Raw genomic sequence first — 23,453 nt, 5'->3', positions numbered from 1 at the left:
GCGCTGAAGTTTGGGGCAGCTGCCGCCAAGGCGAAGTGGGGAAAGACCACTGTGTAAAGTCTGCCTGCCTAACGAAGAACAGGGGGCCCATGCAGTCATTTGGGCTCTGCTGACGCCTCAGCTAATTATATGGGCATATGATTGAAAAATGTACAGACCTGTATAAAAATGATAAATTCTGATCTCTGTATGTACATGTTTACATATGTATGGCATGACCAACTGTACAGACCATCAAATTATTTTATGAATAAAGTATATTTTTGAAATAAAAAAAAATTTGTGGATAAGGAAGGGAAGAATGCACCAAATTCTGCCCTTATCTCATTATCCACCTTTGTGTGTAGCTGCATCAAGCTATACATAGACCCTCATGAAGCAAACACCAAGTTCACTATGTACTGTGGTTCTAACTGTCCCCTTTGTTGTAAAGGATGGATCTGGCCACCATGCTGTGGAATGCTCTAAGTATTCCGTGTTACTTGTCCTTCAGGGAAAAACTTGCAAAGAGAAGCACCTTTGACCACAAGTCCATCAGGAAGTGGTCAGCATGTAGCATCCTCGAGACCTTGCAGGGAAAGGAGAAGGTGGAGCTTGGCTACTAGTCAGAAGGGCACTGGCTGTTAGATCATTCAGATATGCCTATTCGCTGTGTGCCATCACACACTGCTCTCGAAGCAGATGTACTGGTGAAGGGATTGTCACACATCTCTTTCTGGAACATGCTTTTGCAAAGAAAGTCTGGAGTCAGGAGAGAGATCTGTAGTTTTTGCTGAGGTTCATTCTGAGCAGCTTGATAGAGCTGCTCTGTCATTAGACAGAGACGGCAGGTGATACGTTAACCAGAGAGTCACCACTCCACAGGCGAGTGATGAGGTTAAGAAGTGGGACCTTCATAGTGACCTCAGCTAGTACAAGAATTGAACCCATGCGGTTGATATCACTCTGCATCAATTGATTTGTCAGATTCCATCCTTTGAGTGGAGTACAAAATTGGTACATTTGTCTCTGATTTTCATCTCACAAGGAACATGAAGACAATCAGGTTTTACTTCAGAAAATCTTAGAAATACACACTGCGTGTGTCAACATCCAAAAGGGAAACGCCAATTAATTTAGATGCAAATCCTTTGTCAGAAAGTACGAACCATCTACTTTCTAGGATGTTTACACACCTGATGTGTACTTACAATACTTTCTGCTTTTATTTTACATTTTCAGCATTCAGTTTGAGGGTTTAACATTACGTGTGACTTGGTCCTTAATGTGCAAGTATTCCACCATCGCTTCAAGACAACCAGTGGCAGCATAAACAAGGAAGTCATCTCCCTGCAATTAAAAATTACAATAATTTACAAAACTATCAAATGTATACATACATCTGTTACTGTAAATAATGACTAAATCTCAACTGTTTATCTCGAAGGTACGGGTATGATTTAAGTAATGTTTACTTACTTTCCCACCCTAATTTGACAGAACTGCTTCATCACAATGCCCCTCTACTCCCCCATTATCTGAAACCATTTTCAGGATTTCTGAACTTTTCTGAAATTCAGGCTTCATCAACTTATTCTGGATGAGCTACAAAGCTGCAAGACTAAGCCAAGCCAGAAGTCAGCATTCAGTGGAGGGAAAGAAAGCCCTACCAAAGTGACTAAAAAGCAGACTGTTCTATTTTCCTGGGGCCAGTAAACATATTCCTGCATTCTTCTAACCTAAATCCAATCAAAAAAATGTTAAGCTTTTTTCTGGACAGCACCTTAAAGCTACCCTCTATTTGACAAAAATAGCAGGTGCACTATGCAGCCCACTGATGAACCAGCATGTGAACAAAAACATATGCATTTTCAGATGAAGTCTGCCGGTTATTGTACCAGGTCAGGCAAACAAGAAGCATTCTTTGTCCACACCTAATTCCATTTACACTGATTATTGCAGACAAATATAACTAACAAAAAGATCTCAGCATTTCCTTTAATTTTATGTGGTAATATCTTCACCTGAACCAGAAAGTTCTGCAGATGGATGAAGAGTAATAAGACCTGTTTATACGACAGTGGATACAGCAAGGCATCTTGATCCTGTAGTGGATGATTCCTGGTGTTAGGGTTGGTAATGGTAAGAAGTGGAGATGTAAACTTGTCTCTCAAGACAATCTTCAAAAAGTGAAGAATACATCCTAGGGAATAGAGCAAAACGCACCAGAAAATATCTTTAGTAAATTGCCATCATTTTCAATCTCAGAACAAAAATCTATGACCTTTTATCAAACTGGCGGTGCCAGTATCGGAGTCATAAAAAGGCACAGCATCAAGTACATTTAGTTTATTGGATCTGCATGATCTCTTTGAAAGATCTATCCAATTAGTCCCACTCTCCTATGTTTTCACTCATAGCCTGGCAATTCTTTTCAAATATATGAAATTGCTTTTTTTAATGTCATAATTGAAACTGCCTCTAACATAGTTTCAGGCAATGCAACCGAATCTTTATAATTTTATGCGCATCTCTTTCACTCATGCCATCTCCAGTTATTTTCCCAATTCCCTTAAAATCTATGTTTTCGGCTTGTCTCAGCCACAGGGAAATTTCTCCTGCTAGCAAAAGCCCTTCAAAATTTTAAGCACCTCTGTCAAATCTTCTTTTAAGTACCTCTGCTCTAAAGAGAATGATCCCAGCTCCTCTAGTTCCTTCCAACTGAAATACCATTAGTCCTATCCTAGCAAAATCTCCTCTGCATCCTCTCTTGTGAGACCCAGAACTGGCAACAAAACTTCAACTGTAGCCTAACCAGACAAAGGATTAGCATAACTTCTTTGCTGTTATAATCAGCGCCTTTAATAAAGTAAGAGTTTTTACAAATATATATTAATTCATGGGATGTAGGCCTCATCAGCTGAGCCAGCTTTTATTGCCCATCTCTAGCTCCCCTTGAGGTGGTGGTGAGATTGTTCCAGGACTTTGACCCAGTGACACTGAAGGAACTGTAATGTTCTTTCAAGTTAGATTAGTGAGTGACTTGGAGGAGAGCGTGCAGGTGGTGTTATTCTCATGTATCTTCTGTCGTTGTACTTTGAAATGATCCTGTGCATTTGGAAGTTGCTGCCTAAGTAGCCTAGGTGAATTTCTGGAGATGGTACACACTGCTACTGAGTGCTGGTGGTGGAGGGGATGTTTTGTCAATGTGTACTACAGGCTGGAGTAGCCTGGATGGTGTCAAGCTCCTTCTACATGGTAGCTAGTGCTTTTCAATGCACCTGTTAAAGGGAAAGTGTTTGGTAGCTAGAAGAAGTGTGGTAATTTGAAAACTGAATCTGTGCTGTGATACTTTGAACACCTACCAAATGTTTTCACACATTACATGGAGGTCTTGTTGGAAGAGGTTAAAATAAAGAGGGATGGCCCATATCCATAGGGCTAGGGGGATGATGAGGGCATGCTTTGCAATGTTTGTGCTGGGAACAGACCCTTCAGGCAAATGCTCAGAGGCAGTGGGAAGGTCTAGAAGTGGAAGTCGATATCAGGATGCAAGGAGTATTGTTCCAAGAATATGCATGCAATTTCTCCCACTGTAAATTTTTGAAAGCTTTTATCAATTACTTAGAAAAATATTTCAAGTGGCAAAACTGCACTTTGCTGACAGTCAAGAATCATTCAAATCAGGTAACAAAGATTTTAATAGCACTCCAGTGAGCCATGAAATTACTGACATGTTGGACAATGATTAGGAGAGCTCTGAAGTGGGCATCTTGAAAGCAGGAGATTATGTGATGAAACATGCAGGATCATGTTCCATCAAAGTTGACAATTATAAATCACTTAAGGAAAACAAACAGAAAGGGCCCACCTTGTAGTGTTAAGCTGTCCTTTTTGAAGCTGATGCAGTGGAAGACTTTGTTCAATTTCAAACTGATAGTTCTGTGAACCTGTCCAATTTATGTACAACAAAGTAATTACAATTTTCATAGATCATAAAAAACATCAACATTTTTTCTTCTGAAAAATGTTAATAATACAAAACCAACAACTGAGGTAAGTTTCTCAAAATACTTCAAACTTTATATGTGTCTCTTGCAGGTTCCTGGACTTACTTTCAAATTTCTAACTTACTTGAAATTACAGGGCGTAATATTACTGCAGTGGATGTCAGGTGCATACTCCCATGACTTCAGCATTCAAATGAAGTGAGGATTCACTTTACATATCACCTTGACATTCCTACTGCAGCTTTGTCTTATTAAAGGCGAAAATTGTGGACACCCAATATTTTGAAGATAAGTATAAAACTAGGGAGCAAGAATTCCTGTTGCACATTCAGGTGCTCTGGGCTGGAGTGCAGAAGGTTAAGGAACAGTAAGTATTCATCAAGATAACTTTCTCAATTCCTTAAACAATACAGTTTTTTTCTGGTACAGAAATGTGGGAGTGCAGTTTTAAGGAGATGCAGAGAACAATTGGATAGTGAGCTTCAGACATTATTACTACTAATGAGAATCTCTCCAATGAAGAAAAAGAGACAAAAGAAAGAATTGATGACGAGGTGCTGATGGGATGGCAGAGGAGAAGCACATGGCTACATATTTTGCATATTATCTGAAGAATTAGAGGCCCAGGTTGGCAGTGTTCTGGTATATCAGGGGTGGGGGAATTGCTGTGAGATAGATTGAGTGAGAGGGAGGGAAATCAAACACATCAGACCCAGCATGAACATAACACAAAGTGGAGTGGTCTATATCGCCACTTCAAGTAAGTTTGTCTGTTTATATCTTCAGACACAATTTTCCCTTTTGGGAAATAATGTGCTGATGTTGGAAGGACTAACAAGCTAACAGTCAATGTCTTGAATTAGGTCCTGAATACTCCTTCCATCATTAACCAGTGCTGGATTGTATCTTTTTTTCAGTTTTTCATGGGACATGGATATTGCTGCTGGAATTGTTGCCCTCCCTTATCTCACTCAAGAAGAGTGTAGTGAGCTCTTGCCTTAAAACTGCTGCACTCCATCTGGTGACACAATGGAAGGAGCAACAAAATAGTTCCAAATCAGGATTGTTTTTGGCTTGGAGGGGACTTACAGGTGGTGTTTTCATGTTTCAGCTGCTCTCATCTTTCTAGGTATTAGGAGTTGCTGCTTTGGAAGGTAATGTCGAAGGAGGTTTAGTGAGTTGTTGTACTGTACCTTGTATATGATACATACTGCTTCCGTTGTGAGTCAGTGTTTGCGGGACTGACCATGCAAGTTGGTGAAAATGATGTCAATTGACCACATTGCTTTCTTCTGGGGAGTTATCAGGCTTCTTGATGTTGGAGCTACATTCAACAGAGCAGTACTGAGTATTCCATCCCGCTCCTGAGATGTGTGTTGCTGATAGTAGACAGGCTTTAGGAGGACAGGAGTAATCTCACAGCAGAGTGCCCAGCTTCTGACTTGCTTTTGTAACCAGAGTATATATATGAGGGGTCCAATTAAGTTTCTGGCCAAAGGTAACCCCCGCCCAAGGATGTTGATAGTGGGATATTGGCCAATGGTAATGACACCGAATGTTAAGGGAAGATGGTTAGATCATTAGCTGGCATTGGTGTGGTATTAACGTTAAATCCACTCTTCAATCCAAACCTGAACATTGTCTAGACCTTCTGCATATGGATATGCACAGATTGAGTAGCTGTAGAGTTATGAATGGTGCTGGACATTGTGCAAAAATGAACAAACATCCCCACTTCTGACCCTGTGGTGGTGGAAAAAAATCAATGATGACGTAGCTCATGATAGCTACTCAATGTGGCTAGTGATGGTCTTCCACTTAGAAGTAGAAGTATGCATAGAGTTTGGTCCAACATCCTGGCATCTTAGTACCTGAGCAACAGCAGAAAATCGGAAGAATCCTCAGTTTTAAGCAAATACAGCCACTTCAACCAGATGAAAAAATTAAATAACCAAACACTAACTTCCATGCATTATGATGAAGAGTCAAACTGGTCTTAAAATGGTAATTATGTTTCTCTCTGCACAGATGTGACTGGATAAGCTGGGTTTGTTTTCCTTGGAGCAGAGGAGGCTGAGGGGGTATTTGACTGAGACATACACAAAATTTAAGAAGCATGGATAGGATAGATTATGGTAATCTTTTCCACATGGCCGATGTATCTAAGATTAGAAGGCACATGTTTAAGGTGAGAAGTAAGTGGTTTACACGAAAGCTGAGTATAAATTTGTTCAATCAGAGATTGGTAGAAGTATAGAATGTGCTATCGAAGAGGTGGTGGAGAGATGGCACTCATGCAACTTTTAAGGAGCATCTGGATAAACATTTAAAATGCCAGGACATAGTACGCTTTGGATCAAGTGCAGGTAAATAAGACCATAAGACCAGAAATTAGGCCATTTGGCCCATCGAGTCTCCTCCGAATTCCATCATGGCTGATAGGTTACTCAACCCCATTTTCCCACTTTCTCCCCATAACCTTTGATCCCCTTGGCAACCAAGAACATATCTATATCTGTTTTAAATTTACTCAATGACCTGGCCTCCACAGCTCTCTGTGGCAATGAATTCCACAGATTCATCACTCTCTGACTAAAGAGGTTTCTCATTATCTCCGTTTTAAAGGGTTTTCCGTTTATTCTAAGGTTGTGTCCTTGGGTCCTCGTCTCTCCTGCCAATGGAACATCTGCCCAACGTTCACTCTGCCCAGGCCATTCATTATTCTGTAGGTTTCAATCAGATCCCCCCTCATTCTTTTAACCTCATCGAGTATAGTCCAAGAGTCCTCAAATGTTCCTCATATAGGTGTATTAAGTCTTTCACTCCTGGGATCATTCTTGCGAACCTCCTCTGGACCCACTCCAGGGCCAATACATTCTTCCTGAGGTATGGGGGCCAAAATTGCTTACAATACTCTAAGTGTGGTCTAACCACACTTTATTATAAAGCCTCAGAAGTACATCCCTACTTTTATATTCAAACCCTCTTGAGATGAATGACAACATTGCATGTGCCTTCCTAAATACCAACTCAACCAACAAGTTTATGTTAAGAGAATCCTGGACTAGGACTTCCAAGTCCCTTTGTACTCCAGATCATTGAAATTTCTCCCCATTTAGAAAATAGTCCATGCCTCTATTCTTCCAAGCAAAGTGCTTGTCCTCACACTTTCCTGCATTGTATTTCATTTCCCACTTCTTAGCCCACTCTCTTAACCTGTCTAAATCTTTCTGCAACCACAAGGGATGAATGCAGATTTCTCCAGCTTCCTCATTTCCCCTCCCCCCACCTTATCTCAGTCCCAACCCTTGGACTCAGCACCGCCTTCTTGACCTGCAATCTTCTTCCTGACCCCCTCTCCGGCCTATCACCCTCACCTTAACCTCCTTCCACCTATCGCATTCCCAACGCCCCTCCCCCAAGTCCCACCTTTCTACCTTTTATCTTAGCCTGCTTGGCACACCTTCCTCATTCCTGAAGAAGGGCTTATGCCCGAAACGACGATTCTCCTGCTCCTTGGATGCTGCCTGACCTACTGCGCTTTTCCAGTAACACATTTTTCAGCTCTGATCTCCAGCATCTGCAGTCCTCACTTCCTCCTAAATCTTTCTGCAGCCTCCTCACTTCCTCAATAATACCTGCCCCTCCACCTATCTTTATATCATCTGCAAATTTAGTCAGAATGCCTTCAGTGCCTTCATCCAGATCATTAATGTATGAAGTGAATAGTAAAATGGGAGTAGTGTAGTTTGGTGTTTGTTGATCAGCATAGACATGCAGGCCAAAGGTGCTATTTCCACGCTGAATGACTCTATGACTCTTGATGCTGCCAGACCTGGTGAGAATCTTCAACACTTTCTGTTTTTATTTCGGAGTGTTTTAGCAGACAGCAAGCTGAGTCCATAAGTGTTGTCACTTATTAGGTCACCATTCCTGTATTGGTGGGGTCACCATTCCTATATTGGTGAGGACACCCTCTGACATATTAAGAGTGGCCTTATTCATGTTACACTGAAAATGATAGAAGCAGTCTGGCAGACTTGATAATGCATCAGAAATCTTGGTCTGCATTTTCAATGCTCTCCTGTATACAGCTCTTATCTGTGATGCCTGCAGCTGAACTCATTTGTGAACTTGATTTCTGATGAGCTAATAAAACAGCAATCTTTCCCACGCATCATAAGTCATTCTGCCTGGTAAATCACCACTTGCAGATCTAAACTATACAGCAGCCCGAAAGATGCAAAGAAGAGCCAGTATCTGGGATAATCTCTGCGAGAGTCTGAAGGAAGATTACAGAGAGCTTGGCAGGAATTTAAAAAGGAGGTCCTCGAGAGTAGTAATATCTGGATTACTCTTGGCACTACGAGCCAGTGAGGGCAGGAATAGGAGGATAGAGCAGATGATTGCATGGCTGAGGAGCTGGTGTATGGGAGAAGGATTCACATTTTCGGATCATTGGAATCTCCTTTGGGGTAGAAGTGACCTGTACAAGAAGGACAGATTGCACTTAAATTGGAAGGGGACTAATATACTGGCAGGGAAATTTGATAGAGCGGCTTGGGAGGATTTAAACTAGTAAGGTGGGTGGGGGTGGGACCCAGGGAGATAGTGAAGAAAGAGATCAATATGAGACTGTACAATTGAGAACAGAAGTGAGTCAAATAGTCAGGGCAGGCAGGGACAAGGAAGGACTAATAAATTAAACTGCATTTATTTCAATGCAAGGGGCCTAACAGGGAAGGCAGATGAACTCAGGGCATGGTTAGGAACATGGGACTGGGATATCATAGCAATTACAGAAACATGACTCAGGAATGGGCAGGACTAGCAACTTAATGTTCCAGGATACAAATGCTACAGGAAGGATAGAAAGGGAGGCAAGAGAGGAGGGGGTGTGGTGTTTTGATAAGGGATAGCATTGCAGCTGTACTGAGGGGGCATATTCCCGGAAATACATTCAGGGAAGTTATTTGGGTGGAACTGAGAAATAAGAAAGGGATGATCACCTTATTGGGATTGTATTATAGATCCCCCAATAGTCAGAGAGAAATTGAGAAACAAACTTGTAAGGAGATCTCAGCTATCTGTAAGAATAATAGGGTGGTTATGGTAGGGGATTTTAACTTTCCAAACATAGTCTGGGACTGTCATAGTGTTAAGGGTTTAGATGGAGAGGAATTTGATAAGTGTGTTCAAGAAACTTTTCTGATTCAGTATGTGGATGTATCTATTAGAGAAGGTGCAAAGCTTGACCAACTCGTGGGAAATAAGGCAGGGCAGGTGACAGGAGTCAGTGGGGGAGCACTTTGGGGCCAGCGACCATAATTCTATTAGATTTTAAATAGTGATGGAAAAGGATAGATCAGATCTAAAAGCTTAAGTTCTAAATTAAAGAAAGGCCAATTTTGACGGTATTAAGCAAGAACTTTCAAAAGCTGACTGGGGGCAGATGTTCGCAGGTAAAGGGATGGCTGAAAATGGGAAGCCTTCAGAACTGAGATAATGAGAATCCAGAGAAAGTATATTCCTGTTAGGATGAAAGGAAAGGCTGGTAGGTATAGGGAATGCTGGATGACTAATGAAATTGAGGGCAGCCATTGCTCAAAACAACTGACTTCTTCTCGCTCCAGCAGCCCAATAACATGGATATTCTTCCTTCAACCTTAATTTTTGAGGTCGTCGACTTGCTCCACTAAGGCCTGTATCTGCTTCTCCAGGGCCTGGATCTGTCCCGTTGAATATTCGGCCACAGTCTTCGATGCTATGGTCCACTGCACGAACTCCTCCACACGCTGCCCGAGACACTGCATCTCCTGCTCATGCTTTTGCAGCATGGCCGAGGTCAGTTCCAGCCTGGTTCGATTTCCTCCATCGCTGATTCGATGTTTTCTCTGAGTTTGACACACTCCAAAGCCAGACTCTGCTGAGCACGTAAGTCCAAAGGGGCATCCAAGGGGATCAACGCTGCGGCCGTGGGTGTGTCCATTGCTGTAAGGGAGTACCCTGCTTGTTGCGATCCATGCAGTCCTTTACCTTTAGTCATCTTTCCTAATTGCTAAAATGAATATTTAAAGATGCTAGGAACTTAAAACTACCAATTTTTACCAAAACAGCTAATAAAGGGAGGGTAAAAGCATCACTTTGCCTGAGTTGTGGTGCAGAGCTCAGCAAGGCAGACCTGTTAGATCGCCACTGTTTTGAATCCCCCATCAACCAAATTTCTATCCATGCAAGTAATGGGCCTCAAATGTCATCAGCAAGTAGGTGTTTTAGCATCAGTATGAACTGTGTGAACATCTGTCAATTTCCGGAGACATTAATCACTCATACAATGAAGGAATCTATCCATACCAATTTCTCTGTTACATGGGCTTCCTCCAATGAGAGAATGATAGCCCTTATGGAGTGGAACATAGCACTGAACAGATGCGATGTGTACAGGCAAACATATATCCATAAGATGTGGAGCAATGAATGGGCAAGATGAGACAACCGTGTAACTCCATGTTGCCAGGAGATGACACCCTGTTGGCAACCATTGAACTGCATGGTCACATGGGAATTGCAGGGATGGAATGAAGGCAATGGAGTTCCTCTCAAGCTGCTTCAACAACTGAAGATGGTGGATCCTCAGTCACTTTGATAGTGAAATTAATATTGCATGTTTTCTGATAACTGAAGTTAGTTCTGCACAGATCTAGGTAGCTCCAGTATGTACAAGGACCCAGAAGATACAAACTAAAACTATTTCTTACTCCAAAGCATGAAACAGGCTACTTTCACATAATTACAAGGCACAGGAAGTGCACCTTGCAGAAGCATACATAAACAAGCAGGTATTGACAGGAAGAGTTTATGCCCGAGAACTTCGATTCTCCTGCTCCTTTGATGCTGCCTGATCTGCTGTGCTTTTCCAGCACCACAGTCTCGATTCTGATCTCCAGCATCTGCAGTCCTCACTTTCTCCCAGTATATGCACAGACCAGCTTTATTGCATTGAGAGTTAAAAGTCTTCCAATGTAATTTATAACAAATTATACGTTTATTAAAGACTACTCACTCCAGCGCAAATTTCCCCAGTTGCCTTGCTTCATTGCTCAGTCCAAACAGGAGATCTTTTTCAACATTTTTGATGTACTTCAAACAATCATTACAATATTGTAACTGAATGCTTACTTACTAGCAGAGTTGTAAAAGGTCAACTGTGTGAAAGTCTGAGGGTATTGAAGAATCTTGACTGAGAAGAGGAAGAAAGGGATAAAAAGCATAAGGTAGTAATTGTGAAGAAAGAGATGAGGAGAGTGGACTATGCAAAACTGGAAGAAGGCATTGAAGGAAAAACCAAAAAATATACAAAAACATCAAATGTTTAAGACATTATTTATCTTCAAGATTACCTATTTAAAACAACTTAAACCAGATAGCAATATAGTTGAGACATAGGCTTTAGAAGCTTGCTCCTAACTGCAGACCAGAATCTATAACTACACTATTACAATCAACTATCTACATAGAAGATTCTATTCTATCCTATTTCATTCTAAATGTTTAGATCAACAATTTCATGGTTAACTGTTAACATAAAGGATGATTAAACATTTGAACAGTAGGAAATGTAAAAAATCTTTTAAACACACACACAAAATTAAAATACATTTAAGTAATCAATCTCACAACACATTCTAAAATAAGACTTATATATTTTTGAGGAATTTTTAATTAATCTATACTACTCACCTCTGACTTACAATTGGTCTGGCTTTGGACTAAAGAGCCTATTAATAACCAGACAGAACTAACCAGGTCATCAGGGAAACGTTCAAGAGTACACTGCTCTGACCAGCTCAGCTCTAAAATCTTCTCCAACAACTCCATCAGAGAGGAATTAGACAGCAACATTGATACAACTGTATAATTAATAATGAGAATATTTGAAGTCCACCTGAAATTAACACATTACATTCTTTCCCTTCATCTAAGTCAGTAATATAGATTGTGAATAGCTAAATCCTTGTATTAACAATAATTATACACATATATATCTATAAATGCGTATTTATGTCTTTACCTTTTAAAATAATGACTGAAAATAAATATTTAAATGCAATCGATATTATGACTTATTCTGAAAAAGTTTGCCAGTGCCAGCCGTGTTGAATTTTTTTGGAGGGTTTATCACAGTGAGACCTAGTGACATTTCACTCCATATGTTACCAAACTGACCTCATTGACTACCCCTATATGCCCCCTTGGTATCCCTTTTGTTCAACATTGACCCATCTTACCATGTGCCATTCCTGGAACAACTCACCACTCAGTGGATATCTGCCGAAAGACAGGCATCCCTTGCACTTGCCCTGTTTTTCAAAGTCTGTTGTGCATTCAGACAAGCATTGGCAATCTGATGTTGCCCCTCACTAGCAATTTAATGGCACAACAGCCAGAAAATCATTTTTGCTCATGGCACAGATACAGCATGGCTGACACTTTGTCACAGTGTGACATTAATTGTGTTATTGATATGTATATATATTCAGTATAGTTTGTTACAAGTTTGGGTTTCTAGTTTTTGAGCTAGTAACTGGTGGGTTTTCTCCGTGTCTCAAGTTTCACAGTAAAAGAAGCAGGAGTAGGTCATTTGACCTGTTGAGGCTGCTCCGCCATTCATTAAGATCATGGCTGATATTAAAGTTAATAGACACAAAACACATTAATGCATCATCTTTCATGTTTTCATATGTCTCAAAGTCTTCACAACCTTTGAATCTGAAACCAAGTGCAACTAAAAGGCCATATAAATAATCCTTACTCTCACATCTGTAAAAATTCTAAAACATCAAATCCAGTGAGCCAAAGCAATAAAGGACACGTGACATGTCAAGTATCACTTATAAGTTGCTTTGTCAAGTTACACAAGAGGCCTAAACTCAGAAAGAGGACTTTGTATTGTTAACCCTGCAACTAAAACAGTAATTAAAAGTATATAACGCTCCAGATGTGCTTTGCTTAATTACCTCTGTTTCTGTTGTAGCCTGAGGTCTGTTTCAAACTGCAGTAAAAGATGTTTAAGGCAGGTTGGAGGAGTTCTGTGCTCAAGGCTTTGCATTTTCCTGCCAAGTTATTCACTTCAAGAACATAAACAAGCATTAATTTTTAAATTCAGTCACTCTCTTATTTAACTAAGTGCTATAATATGTGCATATTATGCTAACATTAAATCTAGCTGAAGGATAACAATGTCAGTGTACTAATGTACTCACTGTTACTGAAATATCTGATTTACATAAAACAGTTACATTTGGAAATGGATATGGCTATCACATGACATCTACATCAATGTAATTACAATAGTTCAATTTATTTTGCCCTATAGGAAATAACAACTCAATCATTTACAATGAACTCAAGTGGCTATTGCTGCAGTAAATATAATAGTTTTTCAGCATGAGTAACATTTCCCCCCTAAAAAAAACTGCAATTAGATCACAATCAGAACATTTTTATTGTGAAATGTTAATGATCAAAGCAGAAATCTTTGTCAGGATGGCTAAACCCCTCTGGTCTTTGCAACAAGAATAAGTAGCACAGATTTTAAGTGGCCAAACCTCATGCTAACTTTATTCCTTGTATGAATATACCCCCATGTCTTCTGAACACAAACAACTGAAAGCTTTCATATTTTTGACAGAATCTGCTTTTCTACTCTAACAGCCATTCAATAATCTCACTTCCCCACAATATACTCCAATTGCAATCCTGTTGCTCACTCACATAATCTGAATATTTCTGTTTTCAAGCTCTTTGTGCCCTTCTTACAGCTAGTATTTCCAACTGACATTAACACATTACATTCTTTCCCTTCATCTAAACCAGTAATATAGATTGTGAATAGCTAAATCCTTGTATTGATCCATGCAGTACTGCTCCAGTCACACCGTGTCAATTTGAGAAAGGCCCATTTATTCTTCCTGTCTGCTTTGTATCCATTGATCAATGCTCAATCCAAGCTTCTTTAATAATAGATGTCAGTAGTTTCCTGATGACTCATATTAGGCTGACTGGCTTATAGTTCCCTCTTTAGTATTTCTTGAATACATCTGCTAACTTCAAATCTTCTGGAATTATTTGAGAATCTAAGGAAGTTTGGAAATTCAAAGCCAGCCCACTCACTATCTCTACAGCATATTGTTAAGATCTATAGAATGTGGCTGGGGATTTGTTATATTTTAGTTTCTCAAGTTTCTCCAGTACTTTTACAGTGCTGATATTAATTGCTTTGATTTACTCACAATTATTAGCCCCTAAGTTACTCCCTTTTTCCGGTATACTGCTTGTGTCTTCTATTGTGAAGGCAGACACAAAGTAATTTTCAATATCTCTGTCATTTCCTCATTCCCCATGATAATTTATTCTGTCTCTGATTCTAAGAAATCAACACTTACTTTAGCTACTCTGTTTCTCTTTGATATATTTGTAAAAAAATCCATAAACTCTGTTGTTATTTCTGACATTTTACTTCCATTCTAATTATTGTTATTTTCTTCAACATTTGATGGTCATAGAGTTATACAGATGTACAGCACAGAAACAGACCCTTTGGTCCAACTCATGCATGCCAACCAGATATCTCAAATTATTACAGTCCCATTTCCAAGCACTTGGCTGATATCCTTCTAAATGCTTCCTATTCATATTCCCATCCAGACGCCTTTTAAACCTTGTAATTGTACTAGCCTCAACCACTTCCTCTGGCAGCTCATTCCATAAAAGTACCACCCTCTGTGTGAAAATGTTGCCCCTTGGGTCCCTTTTAAATCTTTCCACTCTCACCTTAAACCAATGCCCTCTAGTTTTGGTTTCCCCTACCTTGGGAAAAAGACTTTGACTATTCAACCTATCCATGCCTCTCATGATTTTATAAACTTCGAAATGGTCACCCCTCAGCCTCTGACACTCCAGGGAAAATAGCCACAGCCCATTCAGCCTCTCCCTATAGCTCAAACCCGCCAACCCTGGCAACATCTGTGTAAATCTTTCTGAACCCTTTCAAGTTTCACAACATTTTTCCCAGAGCAGGGAGATCATTTTTTAAATTTCTAAAATAGTCTCAATTTACTATTACTCTTTGCAAAACTATACACCTCTTGATTTAATCTATAAATTCCTTAGTAAAGAATGGATGGATCTTTCCCACAAGTTTGCTTGTCAATGGAATGTTTTTGGTTGAGCATTTTGAATTGTTTCTTTTATAGTTTCCCACTGTTTATTTGCAGCCATATCTTTTGGTCTATTTATCTAATCAACTAGAGTCAGCTCCCTCTTCATATCCATGAATTGTTTCTGTGTAAGTTGAAGATTATTATGGTGATTAGAGTACATCATTTTCAAACTTAATGTGAAACTCAATTGTATTACGATCACGACTTCATAGTGGACGTCTTACAATGACATTAATAATTAACTCGGCCTCTTCACAATTTTAGATCTAAAGTAATTTTACCCTTAGTTGGTTCCATAATATATTGTTCCAGGAAACTGTCACAAAAGCATTTTAAAACCTTCTTTGAAATTTGATTTGTCAAAACTAACTGAAGATTAAAGTTTCCCATAATGATTACATCTGCTGTGGTACAAACTACTATAAATTATTGTTTAATGCTCTATCAAATGGTAAATAGCATTAGGGAACCTATTAACCACTCCCATGAATGTTTTCTACCCCTTGATATTCTCAACCTCTACCACAAGGATTCTATTTCCTGATTTTTGGAGCAAAGATCCTTCTTCACAGACGTTCTCATTTCATTCCTAATATCAGGGCTACTCTTCGTTTTCCATTCTGCCTGAGAAGAACTCACAGTGTTGCAGGTAGTTTATTGGTATGGATAGAGAATTGGCTAATGGACAGGAAACACAGTGGGGATTGCAATGATTGCAACAAAGTCGGCCAGGTGGACCTCATAGATTTTGAATTACCTGATTGGGGCTATTAATCTGGTCTAATCAGGAAGCTCTAGCTGACAGACAGAAACAGGAGTGTCAGAGGTTTTTCCCAACTCTGAGAGCTGGCTCTGAGGAAGCAGGAACAGAGTCAAGGACTCTCGGTATATGAATAAAGGGTGACTTGGTGACAAGATACTGGCTCCTGTGGAGTTATTTCAGGTTCTTTCTCAGGTGGGTGACCTGTGAGATTCCTCAGGGATCAATGCTGGGACTGCAAACGTTTATGATATGTTAATGACTTGGAGGAAGGAAGCAAATGTACTTCAGCCAAGTTTATAGATGACACAAAAATGGTGGAAAAGTATGTTGCGAGAAGAATACAAAGGCTTACAAAGAGGTGATGACAAGTTAATTAAGTGAGCAAAAAGTAGGCAAATGCAGTGTAATGTGGGAAAATGTAAAGTTGCTCAATTTGGAAGAGAAAACAAAAGAACAAAGTATTATTTAAGGTGAAAAAACTGCAGAAAGCTACAACACAAAGAGACTTGGGCATGAAACATAGAAAGCTAGCACACAGATGCAGGAAGTAATCAGGAAGGCTAATGGAATATTGGATCTTACTTCAAGGGAGTTAGAATTTAAGAGGAGGGAACTCTTTCTGAAACTGTATAGGGTGTTGATCAGACCGGGTGTGTAGCTTTTGCTCCTCTTTTAAAAAAAAATGTCATTACATGCAGTTCAAAGAAGGTTCACTAGGATGATCCCTGTTATGGGGGGATTGTCTTACGAACAAAAGTTGTACAAGTTAGGACTCTACTCATTGAAATTTAGAAGATTGAGGTTCTTCCATTGAGATATGTAGGATTCTTACAGTGTTTGATAGGTAAACACTGAGAGGATGTCTCCCTTCATGAGAGGATCCAGGACAAGACAGTATAGTCTCAGAACCAAGGGGCGCTAATTTAAGATAAGGAGAAATTTCTTCTGAGAGTTTGAGTCTTTGGAACTCCTTGCCACAGAGTTGTGCATATTTAAGACTGAGACTGACTGATTCCCAATCAGTCAGGGAATCAATGTTATTGGGAAAGGGCAGGAATATAAATGAGGAGTGTTGGAACAGCTATGATCCTATTGGATGGCAGAGCATTTTTGAGGGCTTGAACGGTCTACTCTTTCCTATTTCTTATGGTCTTGTGGTCTCTTTATGGAACGTGTACCCTGGAGTATTTATTTCCCAGGTTTGGTCATGTCTCTGTAATGGTGATTAGATCCAAACTATTCACCTTTATTTGTGCAATTAATTAACCTATCTTATTGTGGAAGCTCTGTTATTTCAAATAAAGCAAGTTCAATTAATTTTTATGACTATTCCTTGTATGGACATTACTCTCTAATTATTATCATTAAAGTCTCTATTCCTTCCTGTATCACTCTGCTTTCTTTACTCACATCAATGCATTTTACTATCATCAACTTTGTTTGTCCTTCTAAATCTCCCTTCACCTGGATCCTCATCTCTTATATTAGTTTTTTTTGCTGGTACACTTTTATTTTTATGCTTTGTTCCTTCCAGTCACACTCTGGTTTCATGTACTCATATCTCAACCCTATTCTACTGCCTTATCCTTTGTTTTTAACTTTCTAAATCTCCCATCACTTGAACTCTTCTCACCACTATTCAAAGCTCACTCTACAGGATACTGGTCCCATCATAGTTTAGGTGAAAATTATCCAAAGAATATACCTGCCTAAAAACCCTGTATTGAGGCCAATTACCATGAATCATAACCTACTTCTCCCATTGGCATTCAGCTCTCTGATATTTATTAAACGTATGCCAATTAGTTCATGGTTCAGGTATACTTCTTAAATTCTCTCAAAGAATGTGGATGTCACTGGCAAAGCCAGTATTTATTGGCCATCTCCAATTTTTGTTGAGAAGGTGGTGATGAACCACTCAGACTGCAGTGATGTTGACAAGCTAGTTCCAGTACATTGACTCAGCAACTTCACAGGAACAGCAATATAGTTCAAAATCTGGAAGATGCATGACCTACAGGGAAACTTGTAAGTTTTGGTGTTCTCCCGTATATGCTATCCATGTACATAAAGTGCTAGAGGTAGCAGATTTGAAAGGTAAATGAAGGCAGCTTGGTGGATTGTTGCAGTGGACATTGTAGGTGGTACACACTGCTGTGATTATGCATAAATGATGAAGGGAGTGAATGACTAAGATGGTCGATAGGGCCCCAATCAAACAGACTGCCACGCAGGACTGAGATATGAAGACAAATTGACTAGGTTAGGATTGTTTTCACTGCAGCTCAGATGAAAGTGAGGGGGGGGGGGGGGAATATCAGGGACTTTTAAAATTCTAACAGGACTAGATAGGGTAAATGCAGAGAGGACGTTCCTGATGGTGGGTGTGTCCAGAACCAGGGCTCACTGTCTAAGGATTTGGGGTAGACCATTTAGGACTGAGATGAGAAATAATTTCTTTACACAAAGATTGGTGAGCCTGTGGAATTCACTACCACAGGAAGTAGTCAATGCCAAAACATTGAATGTATTCAAGAGGCGGCCAGATATAGCACTTGGGGCAAATGGGATCAAAGGTTATGGGGAGAAAGCAGGTTTAGGCTATTGAGTTGGATGATCAGCCATGGTCATGATGAATGGCGGAACTGGCCCATAGGCCTCCTCCTGCTTCTATCTTCTATGTTCTGAATGGTGTTGGGCTTCTTGTGAGTTGTTGGAGTTTCATTCATTCAGGAAACTGAGAGTATGCCATTACACTCCTGATTTGTGCCTTGAAGATGAACAGGCTATGGGGAATCAGGAGGTGTAAACTGACTCACCATATAATTCCTAGCCTCTAACCTGCTTTGCAAATACCATGGCTGGTCCAGTTTAGTCCAGATCCTCATCACTGAGGATGGCAATATTTGGAGAACCTTCTCCTCCAGTTAGTTGTTTACTTCTCCATCACCATTCATGAATAAATATGGCAGGACTATAGCGTTTAGATGTGATTTGTTGGCTTTTTGATCATTGTTTGCTCTATTGTGTGCTGCTTATGTTATTTGTCATGTAAGCAGCCTGTGTTACAGTTTCATTAGGACAAAATCCTAGGAAACCATTGGTCAGCAAGCCAACCCTTTACTGACCCTTTAAAATGAGAATTGCATGTCTCTGGGTACTTTATTCCAGATTTGTTTAATTAACCTGGAGCGTCGGAGGCTGAGGGGTGATCTTATAGAGGTTTACAAAATTGTGGAGGGGCAGGGATAGGATAAATAGACAAAGTCTTTTCCCTGGGGTTGGGGAGTCCAGAACTAGAGGGCATAGGTTTAGGGTGAGAGGGGAAAGATATAAAAGAGACCTAAGGGGCAACTTTTTCACGCAGAGGGTGGTACGTGTACGGAATGAGCTACCAGAGGATGTGGTGGAAGCTGGTACAATTGCAACATGTAAGAGGCATTTGGATGGGTATATGAATAGGAAGGGTTTGGAGGGATATGGGCCAGGTGCTGGTAGGTGGGACTAGATTGGGTTGGGATATCTGGTCGGCATGGACGGGTTGGACCGAAGGGTCTGTTTCCATGCTGTACATCTCTATGACTCTATAACTGAATTTAAATTCCACACCTGCCATGGCATTAAATGAACTCAGGTCCTTGGACCATTGTCCAGTCTTCTTAATTTTTAGTCTAGTGATGCAACCACTATGCTGTTGTATGTAGAGCACTGGATGGACCAGAAAGTCATTCATGTTTGCCTATAATGTAGGCTTTTGAGAAATCAAGTTGACAGCAAGGTTCAACAGTCTTAGAAAGCAGATGGTCTGACTAAATTACTCTCAAATTGGAGAAATGGATAAAAATATTCTTGACACAATCAGAACAATAATATTAATTATACCATGGTAGAGAAGTTTGAAATCAATACTGCCCATTTCCTCAAGATGTCCGATCTTTATCTGTATTAATGAAAGAAGGTCCAGTACTAAAGATAGATTCTTGTTTCCTAATTAACAGAGAAAATATTGATTATATGTAAATAAAACGAAAGAACTGCGGATGCTGGATTATATGTAAAGACTGGTAATTCTCAGATTATAATGCAATAATTAAAAATATAGAGTTCATGTTAGTAAACACAAATGATTAATCTGACTAGTAGGGCTGCAGATAATGTTTACAATAATGGTTACAATGTACAATACAAATCAGAGCCCAAGAAAAGATGAAAACAGTGATTTTTGATGGCACTTTTGGGCAGGGTAGCCAACTATCCTAGAAGAAAATTAAGGGATGCTTTGGCATGGGACAAGCAGACTGCTGGGAGCAGAAGTGAAGGCTATGAAAATGGAAGAAATTGTGTCCTGGCATCTGACAAGTGGAGATGCAGGGTAACTACTTCAAACACAAAAGAGTCACAGAAAATCTGGGATGACTTTGCTTTCAGGCACTAAGGGACCTCTGAATGTAACCTAAATATGGTTCTTAAACTGAAATGTTAGTTTAGTCAGGTCTACTATAAGATGACATTTTTGTAAAGGAGTTCAGATCTGTAATAGGAACGGCCATCTGGAGGACCGTTAAAGGGCTGTCCACTACCTAAATAGCCCTGCTAATACTCTTTGAAGGAAGCTGCATTTTGATGCATAGTTTAACCTAACATCCTCTCCCAAAAAGAACCAACACATTGAGAGTTAGGAAGACATTGCAGATAATTTTCTGTGCCACTTGAACATACATCACCTTTTGCTATTCACTGACATTTGAAGGAGACCTTTGAATCACATCAAAAGATTTCCTGGTTTAGAATAACAAGATTTCATCACAATTAACTGTTTAAAACAAATTCATTTATAAGGTGTGGATTTCCCTGGCAGGCCAGCATTTATTGGCTCTACCTAGTTGCCCTTCAGGAGGTGGTGAGCTGCATTCTTGAACTGCTGCAGGTCATGTACTATAGCTGACACACAATGCCCTTAGGGAGAGAATTCCAGGATTTTAACCCAGCAACAATAAATAACAATATATTCCTAAATCAGTATGCTTAGTGGTTTGGAGGGGAACTTGCAGTAGCGGTATTCCAATGTGTCTAGAGTCATAGAGATGTACAGCATGAAAACAGACCTGTCGGTCCAACTCATCCATGCCGACCAGATATTGCAACCCAATCTAGTCCCACCTGTCAGCACCTGGCCCATATCCCTTCAAACGCTTCCTATTCATTTACCCATCCAGATGCCTTTTAAATGTTGTAATTCTACCAGCCTCGACCACTTTCTCTGGCAGCTCATTCCACACACGCACCACCCTCTGCATGAAAAAGTTGCCCCTTAGGTCTCTTTTATATCTTTCCCATCTCACTCTAAACCTATGCCCTCTTCCAACCACAGTAATATCCTTGTAAATCTTTTCTGAACTCTTTCAAGTTTCACAACATCTTTCCGATAGGAAGGAGACCAGAATTGCACACAATATTCCAACAGTGGCCTAACCAATGTTCTGTACAGCCGCAACATGACCTCCCAACTCCTGTACTCAATACTCTGACCAATAAAGGAAAGTATACCAAATGCCTTCTTCACTACCCTATCTACCTGCAACTCCACTTTCAAAGAGCTATGGACCTGCACTCCAAGGTCTCTTTGTTCAGCAACGCTCCCTAGGACCTTACCATTAAGTGTGTAAGTCCTGCTAAGATTTGTTTTTCCAATATGCAGCACCTTGCATTTATCTGAATTAAACTCCATCTGCCCACACCTCAACCCATTGGTCCATCTGATTAAGATCCCATTGTAATCTGAGGTAACCTTCTTCGCTGTCCACTACCCCTCCAATTTTGGTGTCATCTGCAAACTTACTAATTATACCTCTTATGCACACATCCATCATTTATATTAACAATGAAAAGTAATGGACCAGCACCAATCCTTGTGGCACTCCACAGGTCACAGGCTTCCAGTCTGAAAAACAACCCTCCACCACCACCCTCTGTCTTCTACCTTTGAGCCAGGTCTATATCCAAGTGGCTTGTCCCCCCTCTTTACATGAGATCTAACCTTGCTAACCAGTATCCCATGGGGAACCTTGTCAAAAGTGGCTGCCTTTATTCTTCCAAATGGAAATGGTCGTGGGTTTGGATGATGGTGTCCAAGGCTCTTTGGTGAATTTCTACAGTACTGCTACTGAACATAGGTGGTGAAGGGAATTGATGTTTGTGGATGTGATGACAATCAAGAAGGCTGCATCCAATCAGATTCAAGCCTCTTGAGTGTTATTGGAGCCACACCATCCAGGCAAGTGGAGAGTATTCCACCACAATCCTAATTTTATTCTTGAAATTCTCTTCGGACTTCACTGAAAAAAATAAGATCGCTGTACTATTCTGCTTCATTGGAGGCCTTTTTGCTGTCACCAGGAGAAAATTAGAAATTAGGGTCTCCCTTTGTCTACAGGAAGAACGGGAAGGGGACAGTATAGGTTCATACTGAAGACTGGGTTAGAAGGCTGAATATTATAGGACATCCCTTCTCTTCCTGAACACCTCCATCAGGATTGCCAGTGCCATGTCTTAAAACCTGCGCTCCACCTCATTCAGTCTGGGTCACCATGAAACCTGCTCTACCAGCACAGTCCACACTTTGTATATATTGTATAAAGCAAAATGTGTCTAAAAGTTTTGCAAGCACCTTTTTTAATACTTCCGGATAACTTTAAATTATTGTAATTGGCAATTCAGACACATTTTGTGTTAAAACTCAACTGTGAAACAGGCATGCCTTATCAACATGATATCCATTTCACACCTGTTCTTTAAATTTAGCATGTTTATCCTTTTACAGAAATAACACTCCTTCTTTTAAATCACTGCAGATTATTCAATGTTTACAATATTGTGTTTTATTCATTTCCAATTTTTGTTCTGCAATAATTCTCATTGAAATGGACAACATATTGTGTGCTGTGGTGTTGCTCATTCTGAATAATAAATTACTCTTATATGAGCTCTACAGCTTTGCTAAAATATAAATTTGTTTAAAAATATTTTTATTGAAAAATACATTTTTTAATATTACAATAAATCAACAACACCACAATAACAATACAAACTAAACAAAATTACACTTGTACATTCAAGCAACGAGGTAAATAATCATAGAGTCATAGAGATGTACAGCATGGAAACAGACCATTCGGTCCAACCCGTCCATGCCGACCAGATATCCCAACCCAATCTAGGCCCACCTGCCAGCATCCGGCCCATATCCCTACAAACCCTTCCTATTCATATACCCATCCAAATGCCTCTTAAATGTTGCAATTGTACCAGCTTCCACCACATCCTCTGGCAGCTCATTCCATACTCATATCACCCTCTGTATGAAAGAGTTGCCCCTGAGGTCTCTTTTATATCTTTTCCCTCTCACCCTAAACCTATGCCCTCTAGTTCTGGACTCCCCGACCCCAGGGAAAAGACTTTGCCTATTTATCCTATCCATGC

General features: G+C 40.0%; 1 protein-coding gene across 1 annotated transcript in view; it reads right to left on the bottom strand.

Annotated features, from left to right (window-relative positions):
- Positions 1 to 1,052: 1,052 nt before the first annotated feature.
- Positions 1,053 to 23,453, bottom strand: part of LOC122542027 (meiosis inhibitor protein 1-like) — a 187,688-nt gene continuing 165,287 nt past the window's right edge. The window contains exons 23-27 of the mRNA XM_043679317.1: positions 19,857 to 19,961; positions 13,007 to 13,117; positions 3,851 to 3,929; positions 2,046 to 2,182; positions 1,053 to 1,329 (exon numbers count right to left, since the gene is read on the bottom strand). Coding sequence (XP_043535252.1) covers positions 2,107 to 2,182; positions 3,851 to 3,929; positions 13,007 to 13,117; positions 19,857 to 19,961 — 371 coding nt within the window. The 3' untranslated portion in view covers positions 1,053 to 1,329; positions 2,046 to 2,106. The remainder of the gene's footprint in view (positions 1,330 to 2,045; positions 2,183 to 3,850; positions 3,930 to 13,006; positions 13,118 to 19,856; positions 19,962 to 23,453) is intronic.

The sequence above is a fragment of the Chiloscyllium plagiosum genome, chromosome 39, assembly GCF_004010195.1.
Source record: "Chiloscyllium plagiosum isolate BGI_BamShark_2017 chromosome 39, ASM401019v2, whole genome shotgun sequence".
Taxonomy (NCBI): domain Eukaryota; kingdom Metazoa; phylum Chordata; class Chondrichthyes; order Orectolobiformes; family Hemiscylliidae; genus Chiloscyllium; species Chiloscyllium plagiosum.
Note: the sequence above shows the minus strand (reverse complement) of the source record. Positions and strands in the feature narration are given on the sequence as shown.